Here is a 17,340-nt window from a genome sequence, read left to right on the forward strand (position 1 = left end):
TGTCTTATCCATTGGGTCCCACTGCCTCCCAGAGCAGCTAGTCTGCCCTCCGGCATGACAGAGGCTGTGGACTTTCACCCAATCATTCTGGCATCAAGCACAATAACTTGTGGTGGAGCTACAACATGTCCTTTGGAGATGCTTACTATTATTATTTATATTACTGTAGCACCTAGGAGGCCCCGTCATTGCGCTAGGCGCTGTACAAACACAGTCTCACAGAACAAACAGGGTCCCTCTGCCATCTCCCTTCCTCTTGCCTCTCACTCTTTCTCTCTCCGCTGTTTGTTTTCACATACGTAATGCCTTTCCTAGGTGTACGCTGCCCTATCCCATTGAGTGTCTCTGATCCCTGAGCCCTTACCCACCCACTCCCCTCCACCTGAGAAGCCCCTTGATCTGTTAAACTCACTGGCAAAGCTTTGGAACTTGGCGGGTCGTGCAGCTGCTAAGTGGAAGTTTGACACGTTGACAGCTAATAAAAATTTGCCAGCTGAAGAACAAGGGGAGGGGGACGCAGGACCAGTTGTGGGCTCCTATTTCTCATCTGCTAAGAAGATCATGGAATAGTGAGTGATATTTTCGATAGGGCTATAGTAACTTCTGTGCAGTCAGGGTGCAGGGGTCCAGCATGCTGGCACCGACAGGGTCCAAGATACATGTCATTTAGAGGGGTGTTAAGTCAATGGACAGGCTGCCACTGATGTCTGTGGGTCTTGCATCAGACTCTTAGGGCCTGAACCTATTGCCCGTGAAAGCAACAGCAAAACCCCCATTGACTGGAATGGGAACAGGACAGTGCCCTTGTGTTCTACTCCAATTGTACACTTGGGGGGTTCCTTTTTCTGGGTCACTCTCACTTCATTTGCTCCCACTTCCACCCCAAACAACCAGACCACTGGGAGTCAAGTGGGACCACGCCTGCCAAGTGTTTGCATTTAGTCCCCAATCCAGTCAAGCTCCCCGTACCAAGGTGGGGTCACTGCAGTGCTGGTTGCTAATCAGGGTATGTCTACACTTCCAGATGGAGATGTCATTCCCAGTTCAAGGAGATGTACCGCGCTAGCTCTGATCCAGCCTAGTGCACTACCAACAGAGGGTAAATGCAGCAGCGTGAGCTGTGGGAGGGGCTAGCCACCCTGCGTACGGACCTGTCTGAGATGCAAGGCCCATACTCAGCATGGCTAACCCTTCCTGCTGCTCACACTCTATTTTAGCACGCTAGCCCAATCAGAATTCATATCCTTGAGATAGGAATATGCCCTCAGCTTGAAGTGTAGACATACCCTTAGCCTCATGACATAGAGGCCGGCCTGGGGCATCTGCACTGCTGATCCCAATGGCAGCAGGAGGGCCTGAGCTGACACTGGATTAGAGCCAGGGAGGTCTTGGTTTTATAAAACCTAGATTAATGATGGTGAACTCTTTGCTTTGTTACGGTGCCTTGTTTTCAGTAGGCTTCCTGGGCCCAAGGTTAAACTCAGTATCTAGTTCTGTGGGCGCAGTTAATTACAGTAACTTCCTGGTTAGTGACTACCATCAGGTGTCCAGTCTTCTAGGGCCAGATCCTTAGCTGGTGTAAATCAACAGAGTAAATAGGTTCCTCATTCTGCCTCCAAGTCTCACTCCCCCTGCCCATGAAAACAAGAGGGGCTTTGGACTGTGCCGTGAATATCAACAAAATCAAGCTAGCGGGTGGGGGCCGGGGATTTCAGATCAAGATTCAAGGGCCTCCTCACGGAAAATGGCCACTAGCATCTTCCTCTCATTTAAACTAGGGGGTTTTTAGGTCAGATACCTCTACTGATCTCAACTATAGAAATGTAGCATCGCAGAAGGGGACATCTCTCAGGTAGGCAAGTCTCAGGTCACGTGAGACTCACTTGCAAGCTGCTGAATGTCTCCTTCTGAACGGAGCTTGTATAGTACCTTTCATTTCCAAGTGCTTCAGGAAGATGGATAAGCATTAGGAGCTTGACAGCACAGATGACGAGACTGAGGCCTGGAGAGGAGATGTGACTGGAGCTGGGTGGGAAATGCTTTTCCCGTCTGTAAGAATTTTTGAGATTTCAAATTTTTTTCTCATCCCAAATCGGGACAAAATGTCAACAACTCAAAAATTTTCACGAGCCAAAAGATCTGAAAAAAACCCCAAAACCTGGAGCAGGTCAATTGAAACATTGCATTTTGATCATTTCAAAATGATTCCTTTCAATTTCAACCTTTTTAGTTCAGTTTATTTACCTCAATTGAACTTACATTTCAAAATGAAAACTTCCCAACCAGCTCTTGAAGTCACTTGCCCCAGGTGACACAGGAAGCGAATGGCAGAGCCCAGAAGTCTTGATTCTCCGTCCTGTGCCCAATCTCTTGGGGTCATGGTTCCTCCCTGATCTAATGCTGTCTGATGATCTATCTAGCAGCATTTCTAAAGAGCACATCACTGTGGTAGCTAAGTGCTGCTCTGAGTTTCTCAGTTGACTAACTGGAGGAAAAGACAGAGAAAAAAAGCTAAAATGCACCAGAAAGCACCAAAATTCACCAGAAAGCACCAAAAAGAGCTAAAATTCACCAGAAAGCACCAAGAAAGCAAATGGGGAATAAGTGGCCACCGGCCTCTCAGCTGATTTGGAGCTTTGAGCAATGAAAACATTTTCAAAAGCAGGCAATGATGCACAAGGTCCAGTGCAAACAACTGGGCTCCGTTTCTCCTTCCATCAAAATGAGTCAATGGATGATGTTCTGCAGAATTCAGTAATGCGGGAACGCAGGGCAAGAGGCTCAGGTGGTTCAAATCAGAATAGCTCCATTGATTGAAATGGCATCCATTGACTTCAACGAAGCTATACCAATTTCCAGCAGCTGAGGGTCTGGCCCGTAGAATCCAGTCCCTTTCCTGTTCCAGCTGTAGAAAGACTTCTAGTCTGGAGTCAAGTTCCCAGCAGGTAAAAGAGGATTCCAGCAGCCTGCAATGTGTCAAAGCCCTGGGGAGCCCAGTACTCTATCAGTCAGAAATCTCTGTGGTCAGTGGATTGTATGTCTCTATGTGGCAGTCTGTTATATGCGTGGTTGTTAGTCCCAGGATATTAGGGAGACAAGGTGGATGAGGTCACATCTTTTATTGGACCAACTTCTGTTGCTGAGAAAGACCAGCTTTTGAGCTTACACAGACTTCTTCAGGTCTGGGAAACTAACTCAGAGTGTCACAGCTAAATACAAGGTGGAGTTAGTTTCCCAGATCTGAAGAAGAGCTCTGTGTAAGTTCAAAAGCTCGTCTGTCTCACCAACAGAAGTTGGTCCAATAAAAGACCTTACCACACCCAGTCTGTTAGTCTTGCAGTCTGTTAGTATTCATTATGAGGACCTTCTGCACTTGGAGGCGTCGTGTGGAGATGGTCAATATCTTCCCCAGATCTGAGCGTTAATCGGAGACATGTGAGGCTGCTTGAGTTTAATTCAGCGTGCCTGACTAGTTGATTCTAAAGCTCTTTCAGACTTTTCCAAATGGGCTCTGTTAATGCAATCCCTTCATTCTCAAAGGTCAGTGGAGACTGTTTTCTTTCTTCCACGGGGTTTGACTCCTTTGCATTTCTTGCACGGGGGGCTGCTATGAGGTTATGACACAACAGCTGCCCTGTATCTTTGGCAGCAGCCAGGGGAGACTGTGCTCAGAAACTGTGTGAGAGGCTATGCTCAGGATCAGGGACTCTTCCTGGCAGAGGCCGGGTTGGCGTGTTCATGCTCCGTGGCACGCGGCCAGCTAAATGGCTCTCTCACACATGGGGGCACCCACACAGAGCAGCCCCTGGCACTATGGCAGCCATGTCAGTGGCATTTCCTGTATGTGCCCATGCACTGCAAGAGGCCGACAATGAAATAAATGCACAGGCATGCCAGTCAACATTCAGCTCCCGGGAAAAGGTCGGGTGGGTGTGTGTGGGGGGGGGAGGTTAGAACACTCGCCCAGCCAAGTTTAAAGGAGCGTTCCACTCTGAAAAGCCAGTAAGGACTGTTCTGAATTACTCATTCTATTGTAGCTGGTCATTCCCACCTCCCCAGACTGAGTTAGAAATAGAAATGGAGATGGGTCCAATAAAAGGAAAGCCCACAACTCCCTTGCCCCAAACCACACCCTCCAAAAAAGCCCCACATCTGTCCAGTAGCCACTAGGCTGGATCTCAAATCTTCTGCTCTCCAAGGTCACCCAAACCATGGTGGCAGTTCTTCTCCATGTGGATTTGGCAAAGTTAAAGATCATCTATAAGAATTGCCAGGATGTCCCTCACCTCCTAGTACCCGAGGATGAGCTTAGAATTGCATGCATGCTTTCTGACATATACGTCAGAGTCCTTGTAACTGGCACAGCCCCAAATGGAAACAGAAAGGTGCCAGTTAAGGGATTGAGGCCGAGGGGAGGGGATTTTACTGGATAGAGTCTCTCCTACTTCATTAAGTGTATTAAACATTACAAAAAACATAGTGGGCCCTGTAAAAAAACCCTCCCAGGGGTGTCGTCCCAGCTGGGCTGGGGCCTCTTGCCATGCCCAGTTTCCAGCATGGCGCTGGCCTAGAACAGGATACCAGCAGGCCACCTCTTACTCCTGGCAGTCGCCCTGCCCTTGTGGGCAGGTTGACTTTGCTTCTGGGTGGGGGAAAAGCAAAAGTCCAGCTCTGCACAAACCAAGCCCATCCTGAGGTCAGTAACAAGGCAAAAAAGATCCAATGCACCGCCTAACTTCAGGGATGCCTGGGTGGCAGCTTTGTTGGAGCCCTAATGGCTGGGTAGCTGAGTCAGCCCCTCCCTAGCAGGCTTACCCCTGGGGACTCAGCAGAGCTGGGAGGTTTCCGGTGTGAGGGTTCATCCTGCTGTTCCAGGAGCTAGTCACTCCCTTTGTGGTGCTTCCCCCTTGTGTATTGCAGCTTTCTCCTTTAAAAGCCCTCCTCCCTACCAGGCATGATTGGCAGTGCTGGAGGGGTGGGGCTACTTTAGCACAAGGAGTCTCCCCAGCCCTTTCCTGTCAGTGAAGACTTTATACACCCCTTCACAGGCCCAATCCTACAGTCCTAGTCCAGGCAAAACCCCTACTGAAGTCAGTGGGAGCCAGGACTGAATAAGAACTTCAGGACTGGACCTATAATTAGGCAAGATCAACTTGTTTTGCTTTCATAGTGCAAGGGATCCGTATGAAATGAACACGGGAGGTAATTTACAGCAGCAAATGGTGATCCATTTCACACTGGTTTAGTGCTGAGCGTAAGCTTGCAGCGTAGACATGGAGGAACTAGTTCAGATGGAATAAGCACTGGAACATGGTTTTCATTACTATACTTTAACTATCAGACCAAAAAGGTTCAGATAAGCTGCACCCTTCTCTAAATTGAACCTCTAGGTCCCCCTCTGCCACCATCCCATGTGCCATTTAAAGCAAATAAGTGTGCCACTTATCCAGTGCTTAGAGCCAGTGAAATTCATGGCACTCAATCTGTTCTCCTGGCGATTACCCCAATTTTGCAGGTCTGCTATTTACTAGGGCACCAATTTAGTAGATATCATTGTGGTTAACAATGGAAAATGTTTCTTAGAATCAAGCCTGGTGTTTGCCAAGATATTTTAATCTTTTATCTATTTCCCACAGCACTGAAGCTATTTTTGTAGAAGATTCATAGCTTTTTCTGTTGCAAAGAAAATCTCCACAATGTAAATCAACGTGCTGCTGTTCTGTTGTTAAACCCTATCGCCAGCCAAACAATAGCAGTGGGAAATCTACTTCCCAACACCTTATTCACCTCAGTGAGGTGTGTACATCAAAGCCTGTTTTGGAAGGCTTAAATGCAACTGTAACACTGTTAAGATTGGGCCATCTAAGAAGCAGGTATTCAAGCGGAGATCAGGCACTTAAAAAAAAAACCTCTCACTGCTATGCAACTGCTTTATGCCATCTGTGAATTTATTCTAGTGTCTTTCAGCTTCCCAGTTTATCCCCAGGACATATAGTCTGCAGGGGAGATAAATAGATAACTGAAAACAGTGATTTTATTCTTCATTTTATTTACTTAACAGCATTTCTTTTGACCACTGAAATGATCATTGAGAAATTCTGTATATATGCTGTAGAACTGGAAGATACTGCAAAACAATGTTCACAAACATTCATTCATATTCCAAACAGCTGTTCAGTCCAGCCATAATTTTAGTCCTTTTTATTTGCTAGATGCAGATATTAATAACATCCTTCATAAGATGAGTAGGAAGGATGCACCAGTGTGCAGTGCTCTGGACTGGGACTCAAGAGCCAAGGGTTCAATTCCTGATTCAAACAGAAGATCTCTGTCTGATGTTGGGCAAGTTACTTAATTTATCCTGTGCCTCAGTTTCCCGTCTATTACAATGGAAATCATAGTTTTCTGCCACACAGGAGTGTTAATGATAAAATCCATTAGTGATTGTGAGATGCTCAGATACTATGCTGATTAGGACCATATAAGCAGATGGATGAAATGTTGGTTGCAAAAGTACTTGAGAAATGGGTTACTCGTTGTATTAACACATGTACTTATATGTGAATGACTGTATTCATGAATGGACAATAGTATTTCTTATTTGTTGTTCATTATCTGTTATTCATTATTCCCTATCCTCTTGTTTAAAAACAATTTCAGGCATCCAATCAAGGATCAGAAACAATGTCATAGATGACCAGTCACACATCTTGAATAAGTAATGGTAAATAGTGAATAGCTGAAGTAAACAGTTGGCAAACAGTCCATATTATTCAGTCCAACCCATTCAGTAGATACTTACAGATAACTAACACATTCACAGTTCCTAGGATTTTCAAAGAGAAAAACCAGCTACATTAATTGGATAATTTTGTTTGTAAAGAATAGTTCGATCATCTCTAATAATATTATTTAATATTTATATTGTGGTAGCACCCAGAAGTGGTAGGGCCCTATTGTGCAAGGTGCTGTACAGACATTGGGTCTGTCTACACAACCAAAGCTGTGCACAGGCTAGCCTACCTGAGCTAACTTGAATCCAGCTAGCGCAGGTAACAACAGCAGTGACCATACGCTTCAGGGTAGGCTCGTGAGACAAGTATGTACCCAGGGTCCATGGCAGGCTTGTACTCCAAGCTGAAGCCTTCACTGCGCTGTGTTCACTGGTATTATTACCCTGCGAGCTGGGTTCAAGCTAGTTCGCATAGGGTAGCCTGTGCACAGCTTTTGATCTGTAGCAATACCTGTACAGGTAAATACAATGCCTTGCTTCAAATGTGCATGCTTACGACCTAAACATATTTATAAGCCGCTTTCTAAATCTGTAGAGATTTGTCAAAATCTAAATAACCTTTGATGATCATTTGAGCGGCGCATGTATCTCTCTGTTGTCTTTCCTGCGTTTCTCATCATCTGGCAGAGGAAGCATAGGGGTAGCTCTGTTTAGCAGTCTTAGGTAGTTATATGACCCCCGCACTGTTATCTGTGCATCTCACTAGCTTTACTGTGTAACTCCCTTATCCCCATTTTACAGATTGGGAACTGAGGCACAGAGAGACCAAGTGACTTGCCCAAGGCCTGTGTCAGAGCAGGGACCTGAACCAGGGTCCCAAATTAGTGCTCTAACCACTGGGCCATCCTTCCTCAGGCATATGTGTTCAAAATTTGTGCTCTTGATGGTAGATCAGAGAAAGGGACCATGGTGATTTATTTAGTTATGTCATTAGAATGTAAATGATAAAAAAAAAATTATACAAAAGCTCTAGGGGCCCTGGCAATTACATTTCCAATACAATAATCCCCCCACCAGCATTAAAAAGCAAACATGAAGACAGGAACAATAACTCAGCTCATCCAGTCAGCTCCAAAAAGTGCCTTTCCACCCCCATGTCCCCACCATTCTGGGAACATACCCTCAACCCTCTCAGTTGAATAGCTGGTGATTGTTCAGGACATTTACAGGTGGACTGGACAAAACACAGACACATAAAATTCACTATAGGAAACAATCCTGCACTGGTCCCTAGGAGTTGATTAAGGACCCGATCATGCAAAACCTAAGTCACATGAGCAATCGTTATGCCTAGAGTTGCCAATGTTGGTTGGACATATTCCTGGAGGTTTCATCACATGATGTAATCTTTAATTAAAGATTAATCTGGAGACTCCAGGACAATCCTGGAAGGTTGGCATCCCTAGTTATGCCGGTAAGTCACCACGTTGACTTCAGACTCTTCGTGTGATTGGGCCACATATGACTAAATAGGTCTCTTCCATCCCTGATTTCTGCAACTCTTTGAACATGTGGAAGCAAACGCATGTTGTGCCTTTTCCCTTCTGTCTGAGGTTGAGGGCAGGACTTGGTTGTTCCATCGCTGTTTTCATTTACCAGTTCATTCATCCCATCCATCTTCCTCCAACATCGAGTCCTCATTAGGCTGAGGAGGAACACAGCGGCCTTTCTTTCCCACGAGAAGCTCTTCCTGACCTCCCTTCCTTCTCCTTGTCTGACAAATTGTGGGAGCTGACCCAGATCTCGATGTCTGCTGGGATAATTCAGTCCAGCCTCCCCTGGCAGGCAGCTGTCTTGGCCGTGTGGCTGTACTGGGTGCATAGACAAGTGGCTAGTACATCGAGTGCGAGTATAGGCAGGATTGGGTGCACGGGTTCAGTTTAAATAAGAACCAGCTCTGACCTTTGTCCCAAGTTCAAACCAAATCTGTCTGAGCTGCTAAGACAGAAGGTGGGTGGTTTTGTGGGTAAGGCGTTGGCCTGGTATGCAAGAAATCTGGATTCAATTCCTGGTTCTGTGACAACCACCCTGAATGACTTGGGGAGGCTTCTTAGTTGCTCCGTACGTCATTTCCGCATCTGTAACATGGGGAGGAGAAGGAGAATGCTTTGTTTCTCCCACCCTTTGTTTAATTAGAACAAAAGATCCCTAGGGCAGGGACTGTCTCTGACTGTGTGTATGTACATAGCCCAGTACAACAGGGCCCTCATGGCAACTGACAGTCTCTAGACACTAGGGAAATACAAATAATAAGTTCAGATAACTTTTTTCTATGTCCATGAGCAAGCTTGGGTTCCTACATGACCATGGTGTTGGTAATCACAGTGGGGGAAGTTCACCCCATATGCAGAAGGTCTACCTGAGGCTTATGCACCACTTATGCCCATAGGTGGTGGACTTAAGTGGTGTATAGGCTTCTTGGTGCACAGGCCTGGCGCATGGGCTTTCTGCACAGGGACGAGTTTCCCTCACCGTGACTGGTTGGGCATTCCGGGGTGGAATGCCATGCCCCCCACTCCTTTGCAAGCACATGCCCCACGGTATGATTTGTGTAGCATCACTGTCTCCTTTGTTCTTCCCGACAGGCTGTGAAGATCACTGCAGTGAGAGCAAATGGGAAAGGGAGAGTGAGACTAGAAAGGGGAGGTGGATTTTGCTTTGTGTTCGCTAGCCCAAAAAGGGACTGTGTAAAAATGGCACCTCCCCATTCCACATATCTGTTCCCTGCATGTCGGCAAGCCACAGCAACTTCCTTTACTGAAACAAGCCTGGTTTCCTTACTGGTGGTCCCTGAAGAGTCAGTGCAGCTATGGGAGAACAAGCTGGGTTCTAATCTGCACCAGGCACATTCAGTGAAATTGCCCAACTAAATTCCAGCTGCGAAATCTGTCTTATCGTTAGAGATACCAGATGAAGAAACAAATCAGGTTGATTCTCAGATCCCATGTGGTACCTCTAATGCAGACGGTTAGAAGAATCTCCTCTCCTCCTTCCAATAGTGTCCATTTGAGCTGCTGTATTTACAATCACTTTTCAAGAGAGGCAATGTGAGATAATACAAGAGGTAAAGTCCCTATTAGCATCGGGTGTAAAATGAAGAGCAGCCACACCCTGTTCGGGCTCTGCCCAAAATTAAATCCATTTTTGGAATAAGAAACTTCATGCAGGGATATTGGACCAGCAATCGGCTCTTTGTAACCTGTCACTTCGATATATTGCACCGATGACATTGTGCAGACCCCAAATGTCTTTATCAGATGCAAAATGCTGCCTGCAGTGATCTAAATTTTGCTCCTGTGTCCTGTGCATCTTCAGTGAATTTACAGTGAATGGATCCTCCTGCAGTGAATGGACAAATGAACCCAAGGGACCTTTTGCCTCTTTATAAAAGAGGCAGACTCCAGACATGCATGTCCACCTGCCTCCAGGTACCTTGTGCAGCCTCTTTTCCAAGTGCCAGACAGCTTGTCCTAAAGGAAGATACTAGCTAGGCAGTTCTGCCCAAGCCCATCCTGATGGCCTATGGATGGAAACAATGCTGCAGCAGGCAGATGGACAGCTTCAAGGCTGCTTCCTCTTCCTCCTCTTCCCCTCCACCTCCCAATGGTCTGGTTTTAGCAGCCATGGCCTTCACCCTGGGCTTAACATGCTGGTAACAGGATCTTCAGGCTGGAGAATCTTTAGTGGCTGATAAAACCTTAACTGTTGTGAAGCGAAAGCAGGTTCCCTTTGAAGTGAGCCTCGCATTACAGTTAGATGCTTGAGCCTGTGTATTTTAACTACCAATAAAATGATTTTTAAGCTTAAAGCCTTGAGCCACCTTTAAGGGTGGGGGAAGGAAAGAATTGCTAACGTCATTAGCTGGAATGTATCTTCTTTTTTTTTTTTTTTTTTCCGGTGGGTTATAAAGAAGGGACAGAATTAACCTGTTTCAGCCATGAAATGTCCTTCCCTCTGCAAAGGGAGATAAATCCTATACATTCCTTTGTGGATGGTTCAGCGGTTTTGTCTGTTGGTTTTGTTTTAAAGGCCCTAATATCATCCGCTAGCCAGCCTCAGCTCGGAATCACTAGCGTGCAGTTGCGAAGCTCCTTGGGCGCACCTGTGTTTTCTCGTTATAATGAGTGTTTATTATTTGGTTTACAACAGGGCCTAGAGACCCCAGCTACTGGGATCTCATTGTGTGAGGTTCTGCACATACACACAGTAAGAGACAGCCCCTGCGCTACAAAGCTTACAGGCTAAAGAAACAAAACAAAGGGCTGGGGAAAGAAAGTTGTATTGCCCTCATTTTAAAGACTTCCACAGACTGCAGATCAGATGCTAAGTAACTTCACGCAGGGAGCCGAGGAGGGAACTGATCTCTTGAACGCTCATCTAGTACCTTAACTACAAGACTATCCTTCCTCTCCAAGGATATGCACTTGTTAGTTGGAAATGTGGAACACATCTACACAATGCAGCCGGCAGGAAGACAGGACTAAACAAACAAATAACCGTTGGCCATTCTGATAATTGCACGGCACTGTGAAGGGCGGTGGCAGGTCTCCGTATCAAGGCGAAGCCACCGTATGTTCCAACGCAAACAGAAACAAAACACTAGGCTCAAGAGGGGGTTGCGAGGCAACACCGGGGAGCAGATCAGTTTGGGACAGACTAGAGGAAGAAGAGGCTTTTAGGGAGGGATCTTCAGGAGAAAAGGGAGGGTCTTTGGAGACTAGAGAGCCTTCCAAGTGCGGGTTGGTGGGATGAATTAAATGTGCACAGATGAGAGTGGGGAAAGAGCAGTAAAGGCAGCAGGTTGCTATGAGAATAGAAACACAAGCAGGTGAGTGCTTAGATAGGGCCGGATCCTGCTCGCATTGAAGTCAGTGGTCACATTTCCAATGCTAATACAGTATCAGACCAATAAAGCTGTGAAGGGTTGAGCAGGGGGATCTTGAATGGGATTCCCAGGCCCGCACAATATTTGCACCGTCGTAAGCTCACTCTGGTTCACTCACTGACACTGCTGCAGCGAGGAGCCTTGCGTTTCAATTTTGAACTTGTGTGTGTGTGTGTGCGCGCACGCGCATGTGTGTGGGAGTGAAGACAATAACCGTACATGATGTAACATAACATAACGCAAATCTCTCCGAAATTGCATTTTGATCATATGTTAGCCAATCCAACAGACAAAATCACCCGAGGGGGAACAGGAGTCTTTGTGGGTAGGTTGCTTGCCCATCCCTCTCCATGTGTTTCTTCTAAAACTCCTAATCCACAGTGGATTTGCCAGCATCTGGCTCTCAGTTATAAAAAGGAACTTTCCCACCCTGTCCAACTTCAGGAAAGTGTCAGAATTCAATGAAGTGGCTTTTACTCCCTTGGAGTGCCAGCTCTCTTTCTCTTCGGACTCAGAGATCTTGACCAATTGATATTTTTACGAAGACAGTTTCTCTCCTGTGTTGTCTTCACCTCTTCACCATCTCCAGCTCTGGGTTTGAACGGAAGCTCTTCAAGCCAAGGACCTTGTTGTCTTCTTTGTCTGCCCCCTACCACTGCTCACCAATTGATCTGAATGTTCTGAATTTTCTTGGGTCATTGTCAACTGTTGCAGTGGGAGCAGGTGATGTCATAAGCAGAGGAAAGATTCCCTGTTAGCATGAATGAAGAGGGATTGTGTGGGGGGGTTGGGGGGGGTTTGGAGTACAAATGGGGGAAAAGACAGGAGCATCTACTTTGTATGACCAATGAAAAACAAAATGTTAAATTATTAGTATTATTTATTATTTGTATTACCATAGCATGAAGGAGCCCTAGTCATGGGCCAGGACCCCACTGTGCTAGGCGCTGTACAAACACAGGGAAAAAAGACAGTCCCTGCCCCAAAGAGATTACAAAGTGTTATGAACCTTGATGTGAATTCATCCTTTTGACCCTCCACTCTGTCCCTGTTTTAGCTGGTAATGCTTGGGGATGGGTGCCAAAAACTGAACATGGGGAATCTGAGTAGGGTGGGTTATAGTGATTAAAGCAAGGAATTGAAAGTCAGGATTCCTAGGTTCTGTGTTCAGCTCAATCACTGACTTACTGTGTGGCACTGGCTAAATCACCTAAGCTCTATGTGCCTCAGTTTACCTATCCTTAATATGGATATAATAACAATATTGGAGTGGATTTGTGAGTAATGCAGAAATTTGCCCATGAATTAAACACAGAGTACACAATTGACTGTGGAACTCATTGCCACAAGGTATCACTCAGGCCAAGAGCTTAGCAGGGTTCAGAAAAGAATTAGACATTTGTATGAATAAGAAGAATAACCTGATTTAGAATAGTAAATATTAAAAAAGCCAAGATCTTTAGAAGAGCCATAAAAACTCAGGCTCCAGGGCATAAGTCAACCTCTAAATATAGAAGGAAATTTGCACTGGGGGAAGACTGTCCCATAACTACAATTGCAAGGATCCTTCCTCTGAAGCCGGTGCTGGCCACTGTTGGAAACAACATACTGCACTAGATGAACCCCTGGTCCTCTATTGCAATTCCTGTGCTGCTCAATCAATTAATTTCATCCATGTTTGCACCCCATTTGTGTCTGCTTTGCAATCAAGTGTCACTAGAATGAATATGCACCAAAAATGAATGTCGAGCTTCTGCGCTCCAACATCCACAGAAAGCAAATTTAAAATTCACTTTCTGCGAGCGCCCTTGCCAGAAACCTTGCTGTAGAAGTTACACCCCTCCAGTCAAGAAGCAGAAACAATACCATGTGACTTATGTGACCAATCATAAGAAAGCAGCACAAGCCATTCAGGAAATGAGATTGGAGGGGGAGGGGGAAATTCATTAATGATTTTTAAATAACAAACAGGCCCCAAAAAATCATGACTTCACATGAATGCCCCACAAAGAGAAAAAGAAATTAAATTCTTTTGATAAATGACTGAGTGTGGATTATTATTATTTGTGTCTCAGTAGCACTTAGGGGCCCAAAGTGAGATCTATGCACAGAACAAACAGAGTAAAAGACAATCCTTCCTATTAAGAACTTGTGCTCTAATTAGAAAGGCAGACAACAGGTGGGAGGAGAAACGGAGGCATACAGAGATGAAATAATTTACCCAGTGCAATGCAGCAGGTAAGTAGCAGACCCAGGTTGCCTGGATCCTAGTCCAATACCACACTGAATCTTAGCTGGTCACTTGGGGCTTGTCTACCCAAGTAAGTTATACCAGTATAAGCTAAAGTGTGAATTTAAACAGCTATAGTTATACTCGTAATAATCCCCATGAGGGAACTCTTATTCCAGAAGAAAAGTGCCTTTTTCAGAGTTATACCAGTATTACTAGAGTATAAGTGGTAAAACTTTCCCATGTAGACACACCCTTAGCTCTAATCGTGCAACTGAATGGTTTGTAAAGTGCTTTGAGATCCTCAAATGAAAGGTGCTATGGCAGTAAAGGTGGTTAGGTATTTTCCGACAAAATGTGTTTTAGCTGGAAAATGCCAGTTTGTCAAAACCAAAACTGTGTGAGGGAAAAGGCTGGTTTCTATAAATTATTTTACCCAAAAAATTTTTGGAAAATAAAGTTTCAAATTTGTCAAAACAGTATGACATTTTCAAAATGAAAAATTCCAGTTTTTCTGGTTCAAAATGGCTTTTTGTTTCAAAATTTAAGCAAACAATAGTAAAAAATACAAAATGGTCAAAACTGTGAAATGAAATCTTTCCAAATTATTGAAATGAAATGTTCTGATTGGCCCACCCCAAAACATGTATTAGATTTACAGTTTGTGAAACTTTTTGAAATTTTGACTTTTCAGCTCTTTTGTATCTCAGAAATGTTTTCAGGACAGGAAACCTCTCTCCATCCCAGCTGTACACAGAATGGCAAAATATTTATAATTTGGTACACCCACTTCACACTGATGTAAATGACTGCATGAAGTAAGGGGCTATGTAGGATCATCCCACCTTCTTTTTCACAGTTATGGTCCGGGATGCACACATACTGACCCCTCCTCCATATGTATCATCAGCAGGGTTTGGATCCGAAACCTTCAGCATCACACCACTTGAGCTACAGGAATAACTCTATTAGATGATAGCAGTAGTAGGCTGTTATCCACTAGAGTGTGTGACAGACAGTTTGCTAGTGTGTTACAAACAAACACACCTTTGAGTTTTTCCCCTTTGTCTTGACTGATCATGTTGAGTGTAGGTCCATTGGACTGCCTCATCCCTTTGCAGGGTCATAGATTTTAAGCACAGAAGGTCCATTATGATCGTCTAGACTGACCTTTGGCATAACATAGGCCAGACAATCTCCACAGGGATTCCTGCAACAAACCCATATCCTTCCTCTTGCAGCCTGCAACTCTCCCCTGCTGTTTGGCCTCAGTCCTAGTCCCGACATATGTGAGTCCATACACTTGCCTACGCTGAACCTCGCTTGTTGCCGTAATCTCTCCAAGTCACTGTGCCCCAGCGTACAACCCAGTCACTAACAGAATGCATGCACCTGGAGAGATCTAGCAATGCATTAAACAGGAAGAGCATAAAGAAAACCTGTTCCCCACCTCCACCCCCCCCCCCGGGGAATTAAACTTACCCAATGTGACACAAAGTAACCCATGAGGGACTATACTCATTAGTTTGTGGAACTACCCCTGTTGATTTCAAAGCGCTTTGCTTCAGGCCCTAAGTGAAAGGAAAATCAGATCCAGAGTCTTCACTACATGCACAAAAGAGAGGTTTGCTTTGGTTCACCAAAACAGAGGGTGCTCTTGGGAACTACACCCCCCACCTTTGTCACCCCAGTTCCTAATCTGTCACTGAGCAGCCTGAAAGCCTGATGGAGAACTTCCCCACCCACCCCCAAATGCTTTTCACTCTTGATTTTTGCTCCATTTTTTCTTGTCCCTGTGAAATTTAATCATGTTTTCTAGCCCTTTAGGCCTCACAGAGTCCAGCAGCTGCATTCTCATCTGGCTTGAAAGCTTATCCGCATACTTCTCAACCCCAAACAGGGATCGGTCCTCAGAGCCTTGCTGATTAAACACAATAAACCAGACCCTAGAAAGGGCTCGTGCAGCCCTTCACGCTATCCAGGAGGGAGATGGCTTGTGATAAAACACACCAGGGCAGACGCATGCATTTAGAAAAGCTCTTTTGAATCTCATAGGTAAAACAGGGTGATGCAAGCCCAGCTTTGCACATGCATAAATACTGGGCTTATTTTAATGCACAGCAATTTAGATGGGCTGCAGCGCCTATTGCAGGGAAGCCACGTGCAGTGCTGATTTGTTGCAGTACAGAGAAACTAGGAGAACTCTGTATTCCTTCTGGTCCTGTCTTTTTAGCTTGTCAAACTTAGGAGCTGAGATGTTCATCTAGCTATTTATCCTCTCTACCTGTGCAGACACTACGGAAACCTAATCCTACAGCATGATTCACATAGTTGCCAGATAATGAGGCAGATGGACCCGATGACAGCAGTACCTCCACTTCCTAGGGGCCCTCTTGGAACGCACAGGCTTAGTAATTATCCTTTCTCTCACGCTTTGATACTTATTTGGCTCCCACTACCAGAGGATCTGAGCACAAACCAATGTTTAAGGTACTTATTCTCTCTGCATCCTTCTGACACAGGACACTGCTATTATCCCCATTTTAGAGATGGGGAACTGAGGTACAGGTCACACAGGAAGTTTGTGGCAAAGCAGGAACCTTGAACCCAGGTCTCCCCAGTTCTAGGCTAACGCATTAACCACTGAACCATTCTCCCTCTCTCTTGCTCACCCTTCCTCTCTCTCACTATGATTCCTCCAGTGTCATGATCGCTATTGATCAGGAAATGCATCAGAGATCACGGTGAAACAGGACAGTCTCTGCAATGGATGGAACTCGGTACGATTCACCCTCTCTTTCCTGTCCTCCATCGTAGGTGTGGTTCAGTAACCGAAGAGCCAGGTGGCGCAAGCAAGCAGGAGCCAATCAGCTGGCAGCTTTTAATCACCTGTTGCCAGGGGGCTTTCCGCCAACTGGAATGCCGACTCTACCACCCTACCAGCTGCCAGATTCCACCTACCCAACCACCACTATTTCCCAAGGTGAGCACCAACTACCAGAATGAAGTGGTTGGTTATTTCTTGGTCTGTTCTCATCTATTATTCCACTCCGCCAGCCAGACCACCCTACCATGCTGGATTCCCATCACTACCTTCCTTTGAAGCAGCTGCTCTATGCAGGTTGGCCTTGATTGGGAGGCCAACGTTTGATTCAGGCAGATGGAAGCTCAATAGTTTCCATTCTTGATACCAAACACAGCTGGTCTGCTTAATATCCATTGGTCAATATCCCCTGCATCAAGGTCTCCCATGACTATGGCAGCTCCACTTACCATGTCACTGAGAGTGGAGACTAATGAATCCAGAGTGAATTCTATGTGGGACCAGTGACATGGCTCAGCTGAGTGAAACACTGGCCTCCCACCCAAGGGGAAACCTACATGTGCAGCTGCTTTGACCATGAAACCAGGCAGGTGGGAGACTGTGCCACA

The 17,340-nt window shown here is 45.5% G+C and overlaps 1 protein-coding gene across 4 annotated transcripts in view; it reads left to right on the top strand.

The window, feature by feature from the left end:
- Positions 1-17,340, top strand: part of PAX7 (paired box 7) — a 148,879-nt gene that overhangs the window by 72,530 nt on the left and 59,009 nt on the right. For all 4 annotated transcript variants that reach the window (XM_037881490.2, XM_043531850.1, XM_043531851.1 and 1 more), the window contains exon 6: positions 16,726-16,891. In XM_037881490.2, the coding sequence (XP_037737418.1) occupies positions 16,726-16,891 (166 nt within the window). The remainder of the gene's footprint in view (positions 1-16,725; positions 16,892-17,340) is intronic.

The sequence above is a fragment of the Chelonia mydas genome, chromosome 18, assembly GCF_015237465.2.
Source record: "Chelonia mydas isolate rCheMyd1 chromosome 18, rCheMyd1.pri.v2, whole genome shotgun sequence".
NCBI classification, from domain to species: domain Eukaryota; kingdom Metazoa; phylum Chordata; order Testudines; family Cheloniidae; genus Chelonia; species Chelonia mydas.